This window comes from Echiichthys vipera (assembly GCF_963691815.1).
Source record: "Echiichthys vipera genome assembly, chromosome: 23".
NCBI lineage: Eukaryota > Metazoa > Chordata > Actinopteri > Perciformes > Trachinidae > Echiichthys > Echiichthys vipera.
The window spans coordinates 4,159,536-4,173,529 of NC_139848.1; the positions used below are offsets into that span (position 1 = coordinate 4,159,536).

General features: G+C 42.0%; 1 protein-coding gene across 1 annotated transcript; it reads left to right on the forward strand.

Moving 5' to 3' along the window:
- The first annotated feature begins 257 nt into the window (after window positions 1-257).
- On the forward strand, window positions 258-7,555 carry calcrlb (calcitonin receptor-like b). Its single transcript, XM_083937824.1, has 13 exons — window positions 258-374; window positions 1,701-1,774; window positions 2,277-2,424; window positions 2,520-2,627; window positions 2,891-3,003; window positions 3,088-3,182; window positions 3,361-3,487; window positions 3,578-3,731; window positions 3,816-3,876; window positions 3,971-4,037; window positions 4,378-4,596; window positions 4,849-4,890; window positions 5,041-7,555. Exons 2-13 carry the CDS (start codon window positions 1,724-1,726, stop codon window positions 5,245-5,247), a joined length of 1,392 nt encoding a protein of 463 aa, XP_083793950.1. The 5' UTR covers window positions 258-374; window positions 1,701-1,723; the 3' UTR covers window positions 5,248-7,555.
- The last annotated feature ends 6,439 nt before the right edge of the window (window positions 7,556-13,994 follow it).

Here is a 13,994-nt window from a genome sequence, read left to right on the forward strand (position 1 = left end):
CACACACACACACACACACACAAATAAGCATGATCCATGCAATAAAGTGAATACATTTACAAAACCCCATCTAAAGATGTAATGCAAGTAAAGTTGACTTTTTATCATATGCATAACTGCAAAAATGATACAGTGTAAATGTCATCAATAATAGCAGAGCCTTGTAGGGGTGTCCTATTGTCCGCATGCATGTGATGTCATCCACTCCCCAGTCAGTTGTTATCAGGACAGCTCAGTGTTGCTTCTGGCTCTGCTGAGAAACACACACGCTGTAGGACTACTTGCTCTTCTTTTCCTGCAGAGGTAAAGTCTCAGACTGAAGGATTACACTTCAAGAACACTGTGTTTTTTATTATTGTTCCTTTCCTGCAGAGGTGAGTTTTTTTTCTTTACAGTACGAACTTTGCTTTTGTCAGGGTAAGATCACTTTATTATATATGACATGACGAAACACACGAGTGGAGATTAGAGAAGGCTAATGTGTAGCAGATGTGTCAACCCCTCTTTGGAAACACAGTACATTAATGTTATATAAAGTGATGAAATGGGATTTCCTGGACTTCACGTGTGAAAGTGTAAACCCTGGTGTCCTGGTACAGATGTCCCACACAATAAGGGAGTAACCTTCAGTTCATAAGTGTCTTTGTATGCGTTTGGTGAGATATACCATGTGTCTTTGGGTGTGTTCGAGAAGATATCAATCTTATAAACTTCTAGTCAGGGAGGGTTTGAAATGAATAACATTTGTCGGGCTCGTCATTTAGACTCACCAGAGACTGTGAACCAGACAAGATGTCACCACTGACATATGTTTGTGAAACCAAATACTTTAAAAGGCTTATGTAAAGTTCATTTGCAAATATAAATGTCTGCCACTTATTTTTCTTAGAAATCGAATAGAAGAGGTAATTTTAAAGTCAAGAGGGATATGTTGTCGTGATTTACATTTTATTTTATTTGCACACACATGAAGCACCATGAAATTCAGATAATTAAAAAAATTGTCAGTTAGCATTAGGAGGAAGGCAAACAATAATAAAAAAGGAAAGGATGAATACAAAACTAAGCTAACGTAATTAAGAAAAGAAATAAATGACAAGATGTGTGTTATATACAGACGTTGCAAACAACAGGCTACAAATGCTGCGGTCATATTGTATTAGAATAAAATATTTACCTTTTTAAAACAGGAAACACACAGTATTTGCTATGTATCTGGTTATGAATCGCTATTATTTACCTGAAATAACGTCTTGTGATTTGATATTCTTGTGTGCAGCAACGACTGCCGCACAGTAACTGCTTAACATTTGGATTCACACATGAAGACTTTATCTGATGAAAGCATGTGTGTAGTGTTTGTACAGTAAGTAAGTTTGCAGCACATGCTCTTACTGATTTGCCACATTGAGGTCTTTTGGCTAAATCCTGGTTAAACGTGCTCAACATGCATGATAAGCATGCAGGAAGGAAGCTGTGGGGAACAGAGGAAGCAAAAGGCCACATCTGCGACCCGCGAGTCCAAATAGGGGAGACCTGCCGCTACAAATCAAAAACATGGCTTAGGAGGGTCACTGTCAGTTCTGTTTACATGCCTTTGGATTGGAGCAGAGATCCCAGTGTTTAAAATAAGTGTTTTAAGTGTGTATCATGTTCTCGGATTACAATTTCTCACAGTAATGTGCGTTTCTGTTCCTCAGAATCGTCACGGTGATCAGAGCAGATGGATCTGAACCTCTTCACGTCTCTCCTGGTCCTGTGCACCCTCAATAAGGTAGCTGTCATATCTAACCATCACATGATTCAAGAGAAGCAGCCATGAATGTTTTTGTTTCATCATTGATCTGCCGTGAACACCCATTCAGTTTTGTAGCGAGTTATATTTGTTTTTGTCTGTATTTTTGTTGTTTTTCAGAATATTTAAAGCCTCTCTGCTTCTTTAAAAGGCATCATTCAGTGCTTCAAACTTTGTATATGACTGGCTGTATACTTTAATCTTCCCGATACTCTCATTAAAGGGGTACTGCTGTAATTTACTATAGCACTTCCATAAGGTTAAGAGACTGGTGAGAGGCAGATTCAATGAAGAATGACCTAAATGGGAGCAGCAGAAGCTGAGATATACTCCTTTTTAGCTACACTTCCCATAATGCAACTGGAGAGTGGTTTTATCTCCCCCAGAGCCCCAGAAGACATTACCACTTGTGACTGCTATTTGCATTAAAATAATCCACATTATGTTTTATCTACGATGCCCCTGTGTTTTCTCTCTGAAGCTGCTTGTGCTGGCAAACCCTGAAGACGATTACCAGCATCTGAACCACCGCGGTGAACACCAGTCCACGCGGAACCAAATCGCCACAGCCCAGTACGAATGTTTCCAGAGGATTTTAAAAGGATCGCACCGCAAAACAAAAGCAATAGGTGAAAGGATGATAATCGGCCTGTGATGTGACTTTTTATTTGTTTCATTTTAAGCCACTCTTACACATCACTGTGTTATCCTTTGTTATCCGCAGGCCCAGTGTGCAATGCCACGTGGGATGGGTGGCTGTGCTGGGATGAAACTGAAGTGGGAACAACGGAGCAGGGCTGCCCGGACTACTATGAAGATTTTGATCCTCATGGTAAACTTCTTCGTCATCTGTGATTTTTCCAACAATAACTCATCTCTCATCTCATCTTCAACCGCTTATCCATGGTCGGGTCGCGGGGGCAGCTTTAGCAGGGGACCCCAAACTGCTAAAGCTGCTGTAGCAATATATTAACTTTATTAAAGACCCCTTTCTACCTGCAGTCGAAACAGCCAAAGTATCTTCTAAGTAGCGTGCCGTGTACTATTTACTATTTATACAGAAGTGTAAGATTGTGGTTGCCAATGTGTTGACAGCGATGGCGTTCAAAGTGTGCACAGACACGGGTGAGTGGGGACGCCACCCCGAGAGCAACAGGACGTGGACAAACTTCACAAACTGCAACGCCAACCCACCGCATCACACGACAGTAAGAGGGAATAAAGACGACATATGATGATGAACATATAGATGATCTTTAAGACTGTGAAGTTGAATTCATTTTGTCTCCTAGGAGGTGGCCATGACTCATTTCTACTTGGTCATGATTGGTCACGGCCTGTCGCTCATCTCACTGCTCATCTCATTGGGAATATTCTTCCATTTTAAGTGAGTGAGCTTTCTGTGTTTCCCTTTTCGTAATTGTCAATGAATGAAAGTCTTGTGTTTTTAATGTCCTCTGAATGAAAAGCATCTGGGTTCTTTTCAAATCTATGACATCGATCATTTCAATGCTAGAACAACTGAAGCTGATGTAACATGTGTATGAACGTGTGTCTACACTCAGGAGTCTGAGCTGCCAGAGGATAACGCTCCACAAAAACCTCTTCTTCTCCTTCGCGCTGAACTCCATCACCACCGTCGTCTGGCTCACCACAGTGGTGAAGAAAGAGGGCCACGCGTATAATGACTCTGTGAGTGATCTGACTACACCGCATATTGCTTTGCGTTTAATTTATTTCCAAAAACGCGACTCCTCATATTGTTTTTTTTTCTTTTTCTAGTCAAGCTGCAAGCTGCTCATGTTCATCCACCTGTATCTGCTGAGCTGCAACTACTTCTGGATGCTCTGCGAGGGCATCTACCTGCACACTCTGATCGTTGTGGCGGTGTTTGCAGAAAAACAACATCTCATGTGGTATTATCTGCTTGGCTGGGGTAAGCATGTCCATATTTCATCGTGCACATCTCACTTCCTTATTACGCTGAAATGTCATTAATGATCTCGTTTGATTTTTGCAGGCTTTCCACTCGTGCCCGCAGTGATACATTCAATAGCACGCTACTGCTACTACAACGACAAGTGAGTCTTCTCCTTCATGACCATTTGTAAAGATATAATTCAGTCAAGTGTTTTCATACTGTGTAATATGAGGATCTGATTCATGCGTTCACAGATGTTGGGTCAGCTCAGACACTCCCTTGCTGTACATTATCCACAGTCCCATCTGCGCTGCATTGGTGGTAAGCACTGCGCCTGTGTGCATGGATGTATTACTGAACAGCCTACCAGGCACAGGCTCAGGGGTTAGGGGTTCTCCTGACTCGTAAAAAAGGTTGCTGACTGGCAAAATGCTTAGTACAAAGAGACACAAATGACTACAGAGATGCAAAATGACAACAAAGAGACGCTAAATGACTGAAAACACATGCAAAATGATCAAAAACATACACATGATGACTACAACTGATACAAAATAGCTGCAAAACGACTACAAAAGGATACAAAATGACTACATGACCACATACATCACAGGGCATGTCTTTTGTGTCTGAATCAAATGTCATGTCTTTTGGATTCCAGGTGAATCTTTTCTTCCTGCTGAACATCGTTCGCGTTCTCATCACCAAGCTGAGAGTGACGCACCAGGCCGAGTCCAGCCTCTACATGAGGGCGGTGAGAGCCACCCTCATCCTCATCCCTCTGCTCGGCATCCAGTTTGTCCTGCTCCCCTACAAGCCCCAGAATCACTGGGTCTTTGAGATCTACCTGTACTTCATGGACATCCTAATGCACTACCAGGTCAGTGCACACGTATGAGGCGATGCAGATTTGTTCCACTGCAAAAATATTGCCACATTTTCTTTTACCCATTAAAAATTACTGGTGCATCATATTATAGTAAAAGACTTGTTGCAGAACTGCCAACTGGCAACATCCTCGGTCATTTTGGGGTTTAAAATTACAAATATTTCTAGAATAACAGCTGTTTGAGCTTTAAGGATATCCCATCGTGTGGATTTTCTCACTAAACGTATTTTTCCTCTCATGCAGGGTCTCTTGGTTTCTACAATATTCTGCTTCTTCAATGGGGAGGTGAGTGACGAGCCTGATTCAGCATATTTTGACCGACAAACTTTAGTTTTGCCTCAATATGAATTCCACCAAAATTGTATTAAAGATGTCAGATGAATGCAATTTTTTGTCGTTGTCGTTCTTACATCGACTCAATGTCTCCTCTTGCAGGTCCAGAGTGTTCTGCGGAGAAACTGGAACCAGCAGCGGATGCAGTTCGCCGGCGTATTCGCCAACGCCGACTTCTTCCGCTCGGCCTCGTACGTGGCGTCGTCGCTCACAGAGGTACACCGCTGCTACAGCATCGAAAGCCACACCGAGCACATGAATGGCAAGAGCTACTCAGACATATTCAGATCGGACAGCCCTTTTGTGTGAAGGTGGCACTTGAGGCTCTTTGACTTCTCCCAACATGTTACAAAGATCGATGTCATCTTGGAGTTTTACGACCGTTCGTGGAAACTGAAATGTTTTTCTCCAAAAACTCATATTTTACTTTTTTTTCTCTCACAAATATTACCAAAACAGTAGGAGCTTGAGACCAAAGACACTGTTTCTTCATTGTTATTTACATCCCAAATATTCAATGGCGTTGTTGCCGGACACAGGGAAGAGTCCATGAATCGAGCGGCCTCACTGTAAAGCATTTTCACAAGGAAGTAATGCTTTTTTCTTTTTTTGCATCGCGTGGAATGAACTCGAAGAAGCCGTTTAGCTTGCATCATGAGAGCTTCTCATTTGAGGATACTGATGCAGTTTAAAAATCACGGTGAAGGATTAACCACGTCTTGAAATCTGAAAACACACTCCAAGTTTTAGTAAACGGCACATAAACTCTTCACTGCAGGCCGAGTAATCTCATCTGTTAATGCAAACATCAAAGAACAGAGCCAGAGTTAGCCTTATAGCAGAAAAGGAGGTGGAAAGGTGAACTTTATGCCTTTAAGAAAGTAAAAGAACAAAGTACTATGATTTATGTGGTTAGTATTCTACAGAATTAAACATGTAAAATGTAAAAACACACAAAATAGGAGAAAGACACAGCTCACTCGCTCTGTTAAATGTCATCCCTGCTTTACTTAAAGAATTAAAGGCGTGCAACTCAGAATATAGGGTGAGGAGTGTTTGATAAATAATAAACTGTCATATCACGTCGAGTTAATGCTCTGTTTAGCTCAATGTTTTCTCTTTTGCTTCATATCGGATCATTCAAAAATGCTGGAAAAGGGAAATATGAGAGAAAAGTGCAGGTGTTGGTTCGTATATTTGTGTTTGAATATGACATCCTATATAAAAGCACAAAATATGAAGCCTTTAAATGTATATTTTTCCAGTCAGCTAAAACTCACGTTACACGTTTAAAGGTTTCTATATGTTTTGAGATGAATCATCTGTCCAGGAAACAAATTCAGCAGGAACTGACTCGTGTTGATTCACTGATAAGGTAAAAAAAATCACCTTCACCTTCACTTCGGGGTGAAAGTTAAAGATCCTGACGAGAGAAGAGCTGCTGGTTTCAGCCTTCAAAAACAGGAAATACACTTGTTAGCTTTTTTTTTTACAAGATCACTCCAAGGTTTGTTCAACAGAGATGGTTAGCTTAGCTTAGCATAGCTTAGCATAATGACAGAGGGAAGCTTTATCTCCCCAAAAAGTATTACTTTGACTACTACTATTTTAAATGTGCAGCGCTGAACCCTGAATTCAAACTTGTTAAAATGCTTTAAACGATTTCCTTCACTGTTGGAATCATAATCATAATGTTACTATAATAATTTACATGATTCCTGCAGTGAGAAAAAAATCCTCTTAGTGTCGCAGGTATCGTCTTTTGCTGTTAAAGAAACCCTGAATACTGCACCTGAATGTGCTTAATGGTGGGCACATATTCAGATATTTATTATGTGTTACACCGGACGCTACGCTGTCTCGACTCTAAGGTCTGATCGGTGGCATTGATTTCTTAAAGCAATAGTTTGACCTTATGGAAAATTAGCTTTCTTGCCGAGAGTGAGACGAGAAGAATGATACCACACTCATGCATGTAAGGAAAATATGAAGCTACTAAGCTAAGTTAGCTTAGCATAATGACTGTAATCTAACTGCGTTAGCTTGTTTTGGACTGTCTAAAGGTAGCAAAATCTGCCTGAAAGCACTGCTAAAGCTCACTAATTAACATATATGTTTGGTTAATTTGGTTAATCAAGCCAGGCTAGCTGTTTCAGCAGTTTCCTCAGTCTTTATGCTAAGCTAAGCTAGCCAGTGGCAGGCTGCAGCTTCATTTGTACTGTTCAGACATGAGATTGGTGTCAATCTGCTCATCTAAGTCAAGAAGATGAATATTTCCCAAAGTGTCAAACTGTTTCTTTACATTAAATATATATATAATGTATACTGTACTGAAATAGTCGCAACTCAAGGTTCACTTACTCGCCTTCTCTGAAGCTTTCTACCATATTCTACGGCTATACACAGGTCAGGTGTGATTGTGTGACATAAAAGTGGTCGTTTACATGGAGAAGAGAGATCATAACTTCCATCTCTGACTATTCACTAAAGAAGAACATAGCATATGATCAAAAGCCCAGCTAAAGCAAGTAGTAAACCTTGAGTTTGACAGATGTGTCCAGAACGGCACAAAAAAAGTTGTACATGAAACACAGATGTGTGTTTTACACGAGATCCTTTTAGTCACAGTCTGAATCTCATTTCCACTTTTGTAACATAGTTGTGTCAGTAAATGCTTGTTCACACTGAAGTAATAATGCTGTAAATAAAAACAAGCTGTTTTAAAGTGAGAGTCAGAACACAATTGAGTTCGATCGCTGCTCTCCTTCCACTCGAAGACATATGGAAGAAAATGTTTACCACATATTTAATTAAGGGTGGGATTTCCTTGTCTGACCTAAGAAAACATTTCCCACTGAAATGAATATTGTTTCCAGACAAAGAGAGGCATGTGGCTGTGTGTGTTCCTCATCCAGAAATGTATATGTGACCAGGTGCAATCAGGGAAGTCCCAAAGGAAAAGTGCTATCCTCGCAGAACCTCGTTTATCAAATTCAGACGCTGGACTCAACATGCAACTTTTCTCTCATCCGCCTGGTGATCAGAAGCATGTGTGTGTGGCGGTTTATGAGTGAAAGCGTTATTTACGAGCTACTTGCATGCCTGTCATCCTCCCGACCTCAATCCACGAAGGATCATGTGTGTTCGGACAGTGCATGGGGCATCGCAGCAACCTCTCCCTTTTACATGTTTAACTTTCATCCTGCTACAGAAGCATGAGAGATGATATCCTGTGTGGTTTCTGATGGCACTCATTTCCTCCTAAAAACAGATAAGAATAATGAACTTGAAGCGTGCACATGAGAGAGATCTCAGTGCAGATGTTGTTTACCTATCACAACATCAGTCCAACCTCCCTTTATTTACCTCAGTGGAAATCAGAGCAGTGGATGCATTGCAGGCTTCCTGTTTCTAAGAATACATTGCCATTGAACTCTTGATCCGTCGACTCTTGTGTGCTGGTAGCAAACACTTCCTCAGTCTCATGACTAACACTTGTTTACCGCCTTAACTTCCGCACGCTTCCACTGTAATTTGAAGCATTTAGCCGATGGTTTGTCTGTGTTTCCAGTTGGTGGCAGTTCTGGGTATTTGTCGGGGACATTTCCACAGGAAATACCTGAATGGAGACACGTACTCTTGTGCAGAAATGTTTAGAAGTTGCAGAAAACGATTACATTCTCGTTTAGCTTTAATTTGGCTGATATGGAGTGAGACACAGACCATTAAGACCTTATGTAACACACTGTTATTGTCCCAGAGGCAGGAGCAAATACATGCTAAATGAATGCTGATTCTGATGGCTATAATTTAGCTGGGAAGCTAACTCAACGGGCAGGTCGTAAACATTAAATTCTGGTGACTACAACAGGAGGAATACCTAAAAATACAGAAAAACATCCGGTTTAGCAGAGAAATATTTGTGTGTCAGTGTTAAACAGCGTCTCAAATTAGACACCAAACAGGTTTTAAAAGGGCACAGACTAATATGCAAACTAATATCTAGTGTTTTTTGTTTATCTTGCCTAAAACAACTTCCTCTTCACCTTTTATCCCACCTCTATCAGTTACCTGAAAGTCTCCAGAAAAGCCCAAACGTGCTACGTGCTTGCTTTGTCATTCATTTATACCATGGGTGTCAAAGTGATCCAGTAAAGAGTCGCTGTGGCTGCAGGTTTTCATTCCAACCAATCAAAAACACTTGCTTGGTTGGAATGAAAACCTGCAGCCACAGCGACTCTTTACTGGATCACTTTGACACCCCTGCTCTAATCTGTTGGAAAGAAAGTTTCCTTGACTGTAGACATCTATATCTCCACAGAGGCTGAATCAGTTCTCCCCCCCCCAATTTATGCCTATATACATGTAGTGTCACATTGCTGGAGAAACTGGAGCTCAGGCGTGTTTCGTGGGACGTTCAAATGGATTTTTTTCTTTCCCCAAAAAGGAAATTTCCCATCCATCATGAGTTCATCCTTGTAAAAAAAACCTTTGATGCACAAGAAAGTGGTATGTCAGGAATGCAAAGAGCAAAAGAAGTAGAACCACACTCCATCAGATACTTTGACAAAACAGAAAATTAAACAAGACATGTTTTGATTCACTGATGATTTCTGGGAAGTACTTTGAAGACTCTCCAAACCGATCAGAACAAGATAATATCTTCTGCGTTTGAGCCTTACAAACACGTCTCTAATCAGAAACACAGCTGTTGTATAAATACTGATGAGCTTTGTCTCTTTCGAGGGAAGAATGACTCAAACTCGAAACAATAAGCTGCAGTCGTTTCCAGTAACTCCACTTCAATGAAAGCTTGAGCTGTTTGCAGAATCATCTGGCAAACTGAGCTCACAGAACAACGCTCTGCCGTGCACGCACGCACATACCACACGCATGATCTGACCACTTGTGCGTCGGGATGTTTCACTCCTGAGAACAATGGAATGAGGTTCTTGACTGTGCTGGAGGGTGTGGAGGGCGTACAGTACAGGGGTTGGGGTGAGCAATGTGGCCCCGCTGTATGGATGTGACCTGGGTCTGGGTGGGACCGCAGGAAGTCTGCCGCTCGCTGCACGGCCCTTTCAGACCGCCGCTGCAGGGTCATGATTTATCTGAGCAGCTCATCACTTCTTGTCCGGTAGCTTTGGTGCTTCTGGAGGGACGTCATGATCAAAAGTGTGGATACATCACTGGGATAGGTAATTTCCAGAGTCCTTGCCAGGGGTGTAGCGCTCGTACTTTACTTTACCTTCTTTTCTTTTTTTGTCCTTTGCAGCTGCGGGCCTCCGTCAATGCCACCACCTTTTACCTTCACCTTTTACTCCAGCTGCAACAGCCTCTAAATGGAAAGAAAAGACAGAAAACTATGCATGATTTATATTATAACCAAAGATTAAGACAGCAGACTAAAATGGAGGAAGACTGTATGTTTGTACTTCAATTTTCTCCGCAACTCTTCATCCGATCAACTTCACACTTGCCCGGTGTATTGCTGAGGACCCAAGGAAGTGCAGTGTCAAGTGCGAGCTCTCAGTACTTATAGTGTGATATGTACAAACTGTGTATTGAGAGGGGACCCCTATTAACTGTTACACTGCCCAACGATGACGAAAGGGCTCCCGCAGACAAAACAGCGTAACCACAAACTCTCTGATGATGAAGATGTTCAAACCAACACATAATGCACCAGAACCAAAGGGCAACATTACGAACTACAGATACGATGGTTATTCACCTTTGCAAGCAAAATACATCCCGCCCTTTAAACGTCAGACATTTGGAATCAAAGTCTTCAAAACATCTCAAACAATAAGCTTATTACAGTTTTAAAGAGCCCAGTTCCTAAAGCTCAGGGCGGCGGGCCAGTGTCCACTTTACACCAGGCGCTTCGCCGCTATCGTCTTCAGCATCGTCCTGCCAACAGGAACTCCCTCGCTCCTCTCCCAGTTTCCTGCCATTGTTCTCTCCCCTGCCACTAGGCACATGCTCCTCCCAGGATCTGGGAAAAGGTGGGATGTTAAAGCGGCCCATTTCCCTTTCGATCGGCTTCGACCTCAGCCCGTGAATGAGGGGTGTGTGTCACAGAGTGTGTGTGTGTGTGAGCAAAGACACAGCATCCACAATTAGTGACATTAAAATGTCAAAATCCTACATTGTACAAATGTAATCAACACTCCCTATTTGTCAAAGAAGCACTCGGATGTGCCTCCGAGCTCAATATCCTCATAATATGACACATTAAGGAGATGTTTTAATCTATGAGCAATGTTTTCTCCCTAGGTCAAATGTTTAATGATATAATCTCTCTAATCCAGGGGTGTCAAAGTGATCCAGTAAAGGGCCGTGTGGCTGCAGGTTCAACAAATCAACTGTGTGAAGACAGTTCAGGTGATGGAGTAAGTCGAGTCAGGTGTGTTCTTGCTTGGTTGGAATGAAAACCTGCAGCCACAGCGACTCTTTACTGGATCACTTTGACACCCCTGCTCTAATCTGTTGGAAAGAAAGTTTCCTTGACTGTAGACATCTATATCTCCACAGAGGCTGAATCAGTTCTTACCATTCAAACAGCATTTAAAACATCCTTCCCCCTCCATTCTTTTGCAATTTGAACTCTTACCAATCTCTTATAATGTTCATGTTTATCATGAGAAATAAAATCCCAGGAAAATAAGGGTTGGAAAAGTTTCCAGACAGTTACAGGAGAGGAGTCAATGCTACACTTCTGTCGATCAAACTGAATTGATTGGCCCAAGCTACTTAGCCACCTTTAAGAGGTCTTATCTTATCTTTTAATTTACCTGATTGTGGCTGACAAGCAGCTAGCATGTTAGGGCTGCATGATTAGAAGGGATGAGGTTCAGGTGTGAAGGCGGATAGTGACTGCCGGACAGGATGTGCATGTTCAAAATGTTTCACCTAGAAATGCTACAACTCTTCTAACTAATAGCTGTACATGTGACATGCAGTTGTACAATACTTTACCTTTTTTATGTACCTGTTTTTTTTTCAGTGAGAATAATTCAGGCCAACAGTTCGATCCTTTCTCATGATCCTTTCCCAGTGTGCTTTAAGTGTTTTGGAGGGGCGTCAGCGAGGTGGGGTTGGGGGGTGAGCAGGAAGGAAAAGGAGTAGCTGGGAAATCTCATCGAGGCTCCTCAGCGAACAAGAGACACCCCAGTCAGGATCTGGGCGTCGCTGCCAAGTCATCTCAGGGTCGCAGACACAAACACATCTCGTGGAATGCACTCAGATTTTCACATCATCGGTGCAACAGAGAGACTTTAAAGTCTGCATACAAGAGCAAACTTCTGATTTGTCCAATTCTTACAAGTCTACCTAGAAAGCTAATGACCGATGTGTTGCTAAACTGAAGCAATATGACTGTAGAGTGTGTTAAAAGTCAGACTATAGAGTGTTTTACAGGACAAAAGCAAGCTAAGTCCACCAGTAAAACACTGAAACAGGTTAAGAACTTACAGTAAATGAGGATGTGAGGTAAAATGCAATAACAGTCATATGGTTTCTCTTTTTCTCGCCTTATCGACGAGCCTGGCTGTGACGTTCTGTAGATATCAGTGGGTCTTTCTTAGGTTTTTTCTGCAAAGCGATGAACAATGAAAATATTATTGTTATCATTGAAAAGGATCTCCAGGAAAAGAAAGTGTATTAGAGGTTTAACTTTCAAACACAGTCGTCAAAGTGTAATTCAGTCCTTTACTGTGGACCCCACAGTTCAGATTCCTTCACACATACTTCTACCTGCACCGCTTTGTTCAAACTTTCCGTGCTCGAAATGAAAATAGCAGCAGCCCCGGCTAAAAATGACCACCTCGACAGATGTGGAGCGAGCCCGGGCTGCAGGAAACGGTGAGAGTGTCACGTCTTTCACCAAACACAGAGAGGAGAGGTCGACCCAGAAACATGTGCTGCCTGAACTTTGACTCTTTTTCTTCCTGTAAGGACGCCTTCTTTCTCTTTCTCTCTGGCTCTTTTTCATTTGATCTCTCTGTCACACACACACACACACACACACACACACACACACACACACACACACACACACACACACACACACACACACACACACACACACACACACACACACACACACACACACACACACACACACACACACACACACACACACATAGAGACCGTTTCATGCTGAAATCACTGCTTTTATAGAATAAACTACTGTTATATTTGAAGTAATACCTCCTAATGTGGGGGGAGGGGGTTCAGCAATAATCATTGTCTTAAATGTAAGTACATTTGTATTTACACATCAAGAACTGCTCGAGTTCTGCTGGTCTTTCCATTTCAGAGTCCATCTAATGAAGGACCTTTCACCTGAAAGGTCAGGTGAAGTCAGTTAACTGTGATCTGATGACTAATGCAAACCTTTGTCTCCCTCTGGCGGTGAGATGGTTTAGGGCAGGGGTGGGCAACTCTGGTCCTGGAGAGCCACTGTCCTGCATGTTTTAGGTTCCTCCCTGCCCTAACACACCTGAGTCTAACAATAATCAAACTGTGACGAACATCAGTTGCTTGATAACGAGTAAATCATCAGACTCAGCAGGTGTGTTGGAGCAGAGAGAAACCTAAAACATGCAGGACAGTGGCCCTCCAGGACCGGGATTGCCCACCCCTGGTTTAGTGCAACCTTTTGCCTGAAGGAACCCTTCTCTATGATAAGGAGACTGATGAGCCCTGACTGATATGTAATTGATATATCATGTTATATTCAATGCATAGCAGCACAACTGTACAATTAACCCAAATAGTGAATGCAACAGCTGCAGGAAGTTGGTATAAAATGAGTCATTTGGAGCAGATCTTTCCTGTGAATATTGCAGTTTTCAGGTTACTTTTATGAACTTTTAATACAACTATCAGTATTATGCAATGTTATAGTTTTAGTTTTAAACAATCATACATACTTAATAGGCTTCTTTGTGGGACCAGGAAGATGTGCAGTTCCTAAGCTCATGCAAACTCAAAATGTTGCTGTTCTTGAAGGGAAGCCGAGTGTTTATTCAACTGTCCTGATTGTGGTT

Coding starts and splice junctions, on each gene's coding strand:
- calcrlb (XM_083937824.1), top strand. CDS start 1,724: ATGGATCTGAACCTCTTCACGTCTCTCCTGGTCCTGTGCACCCTCAAT. Junction 3,004..3,087: donor ACCCACCGCATCACACGACA/GTAAGAGGGAAT, acceptor TTTGTCTCCTAG/GAGGTGGCCATGACTCATTT. Junction 4,597..4,848: donor ACATCCTAATGCACTACCAG/GTCAGTGCACAC, acceptor CCTCTCATGCAG/GGTCTCTTGGTTTCTACAAT.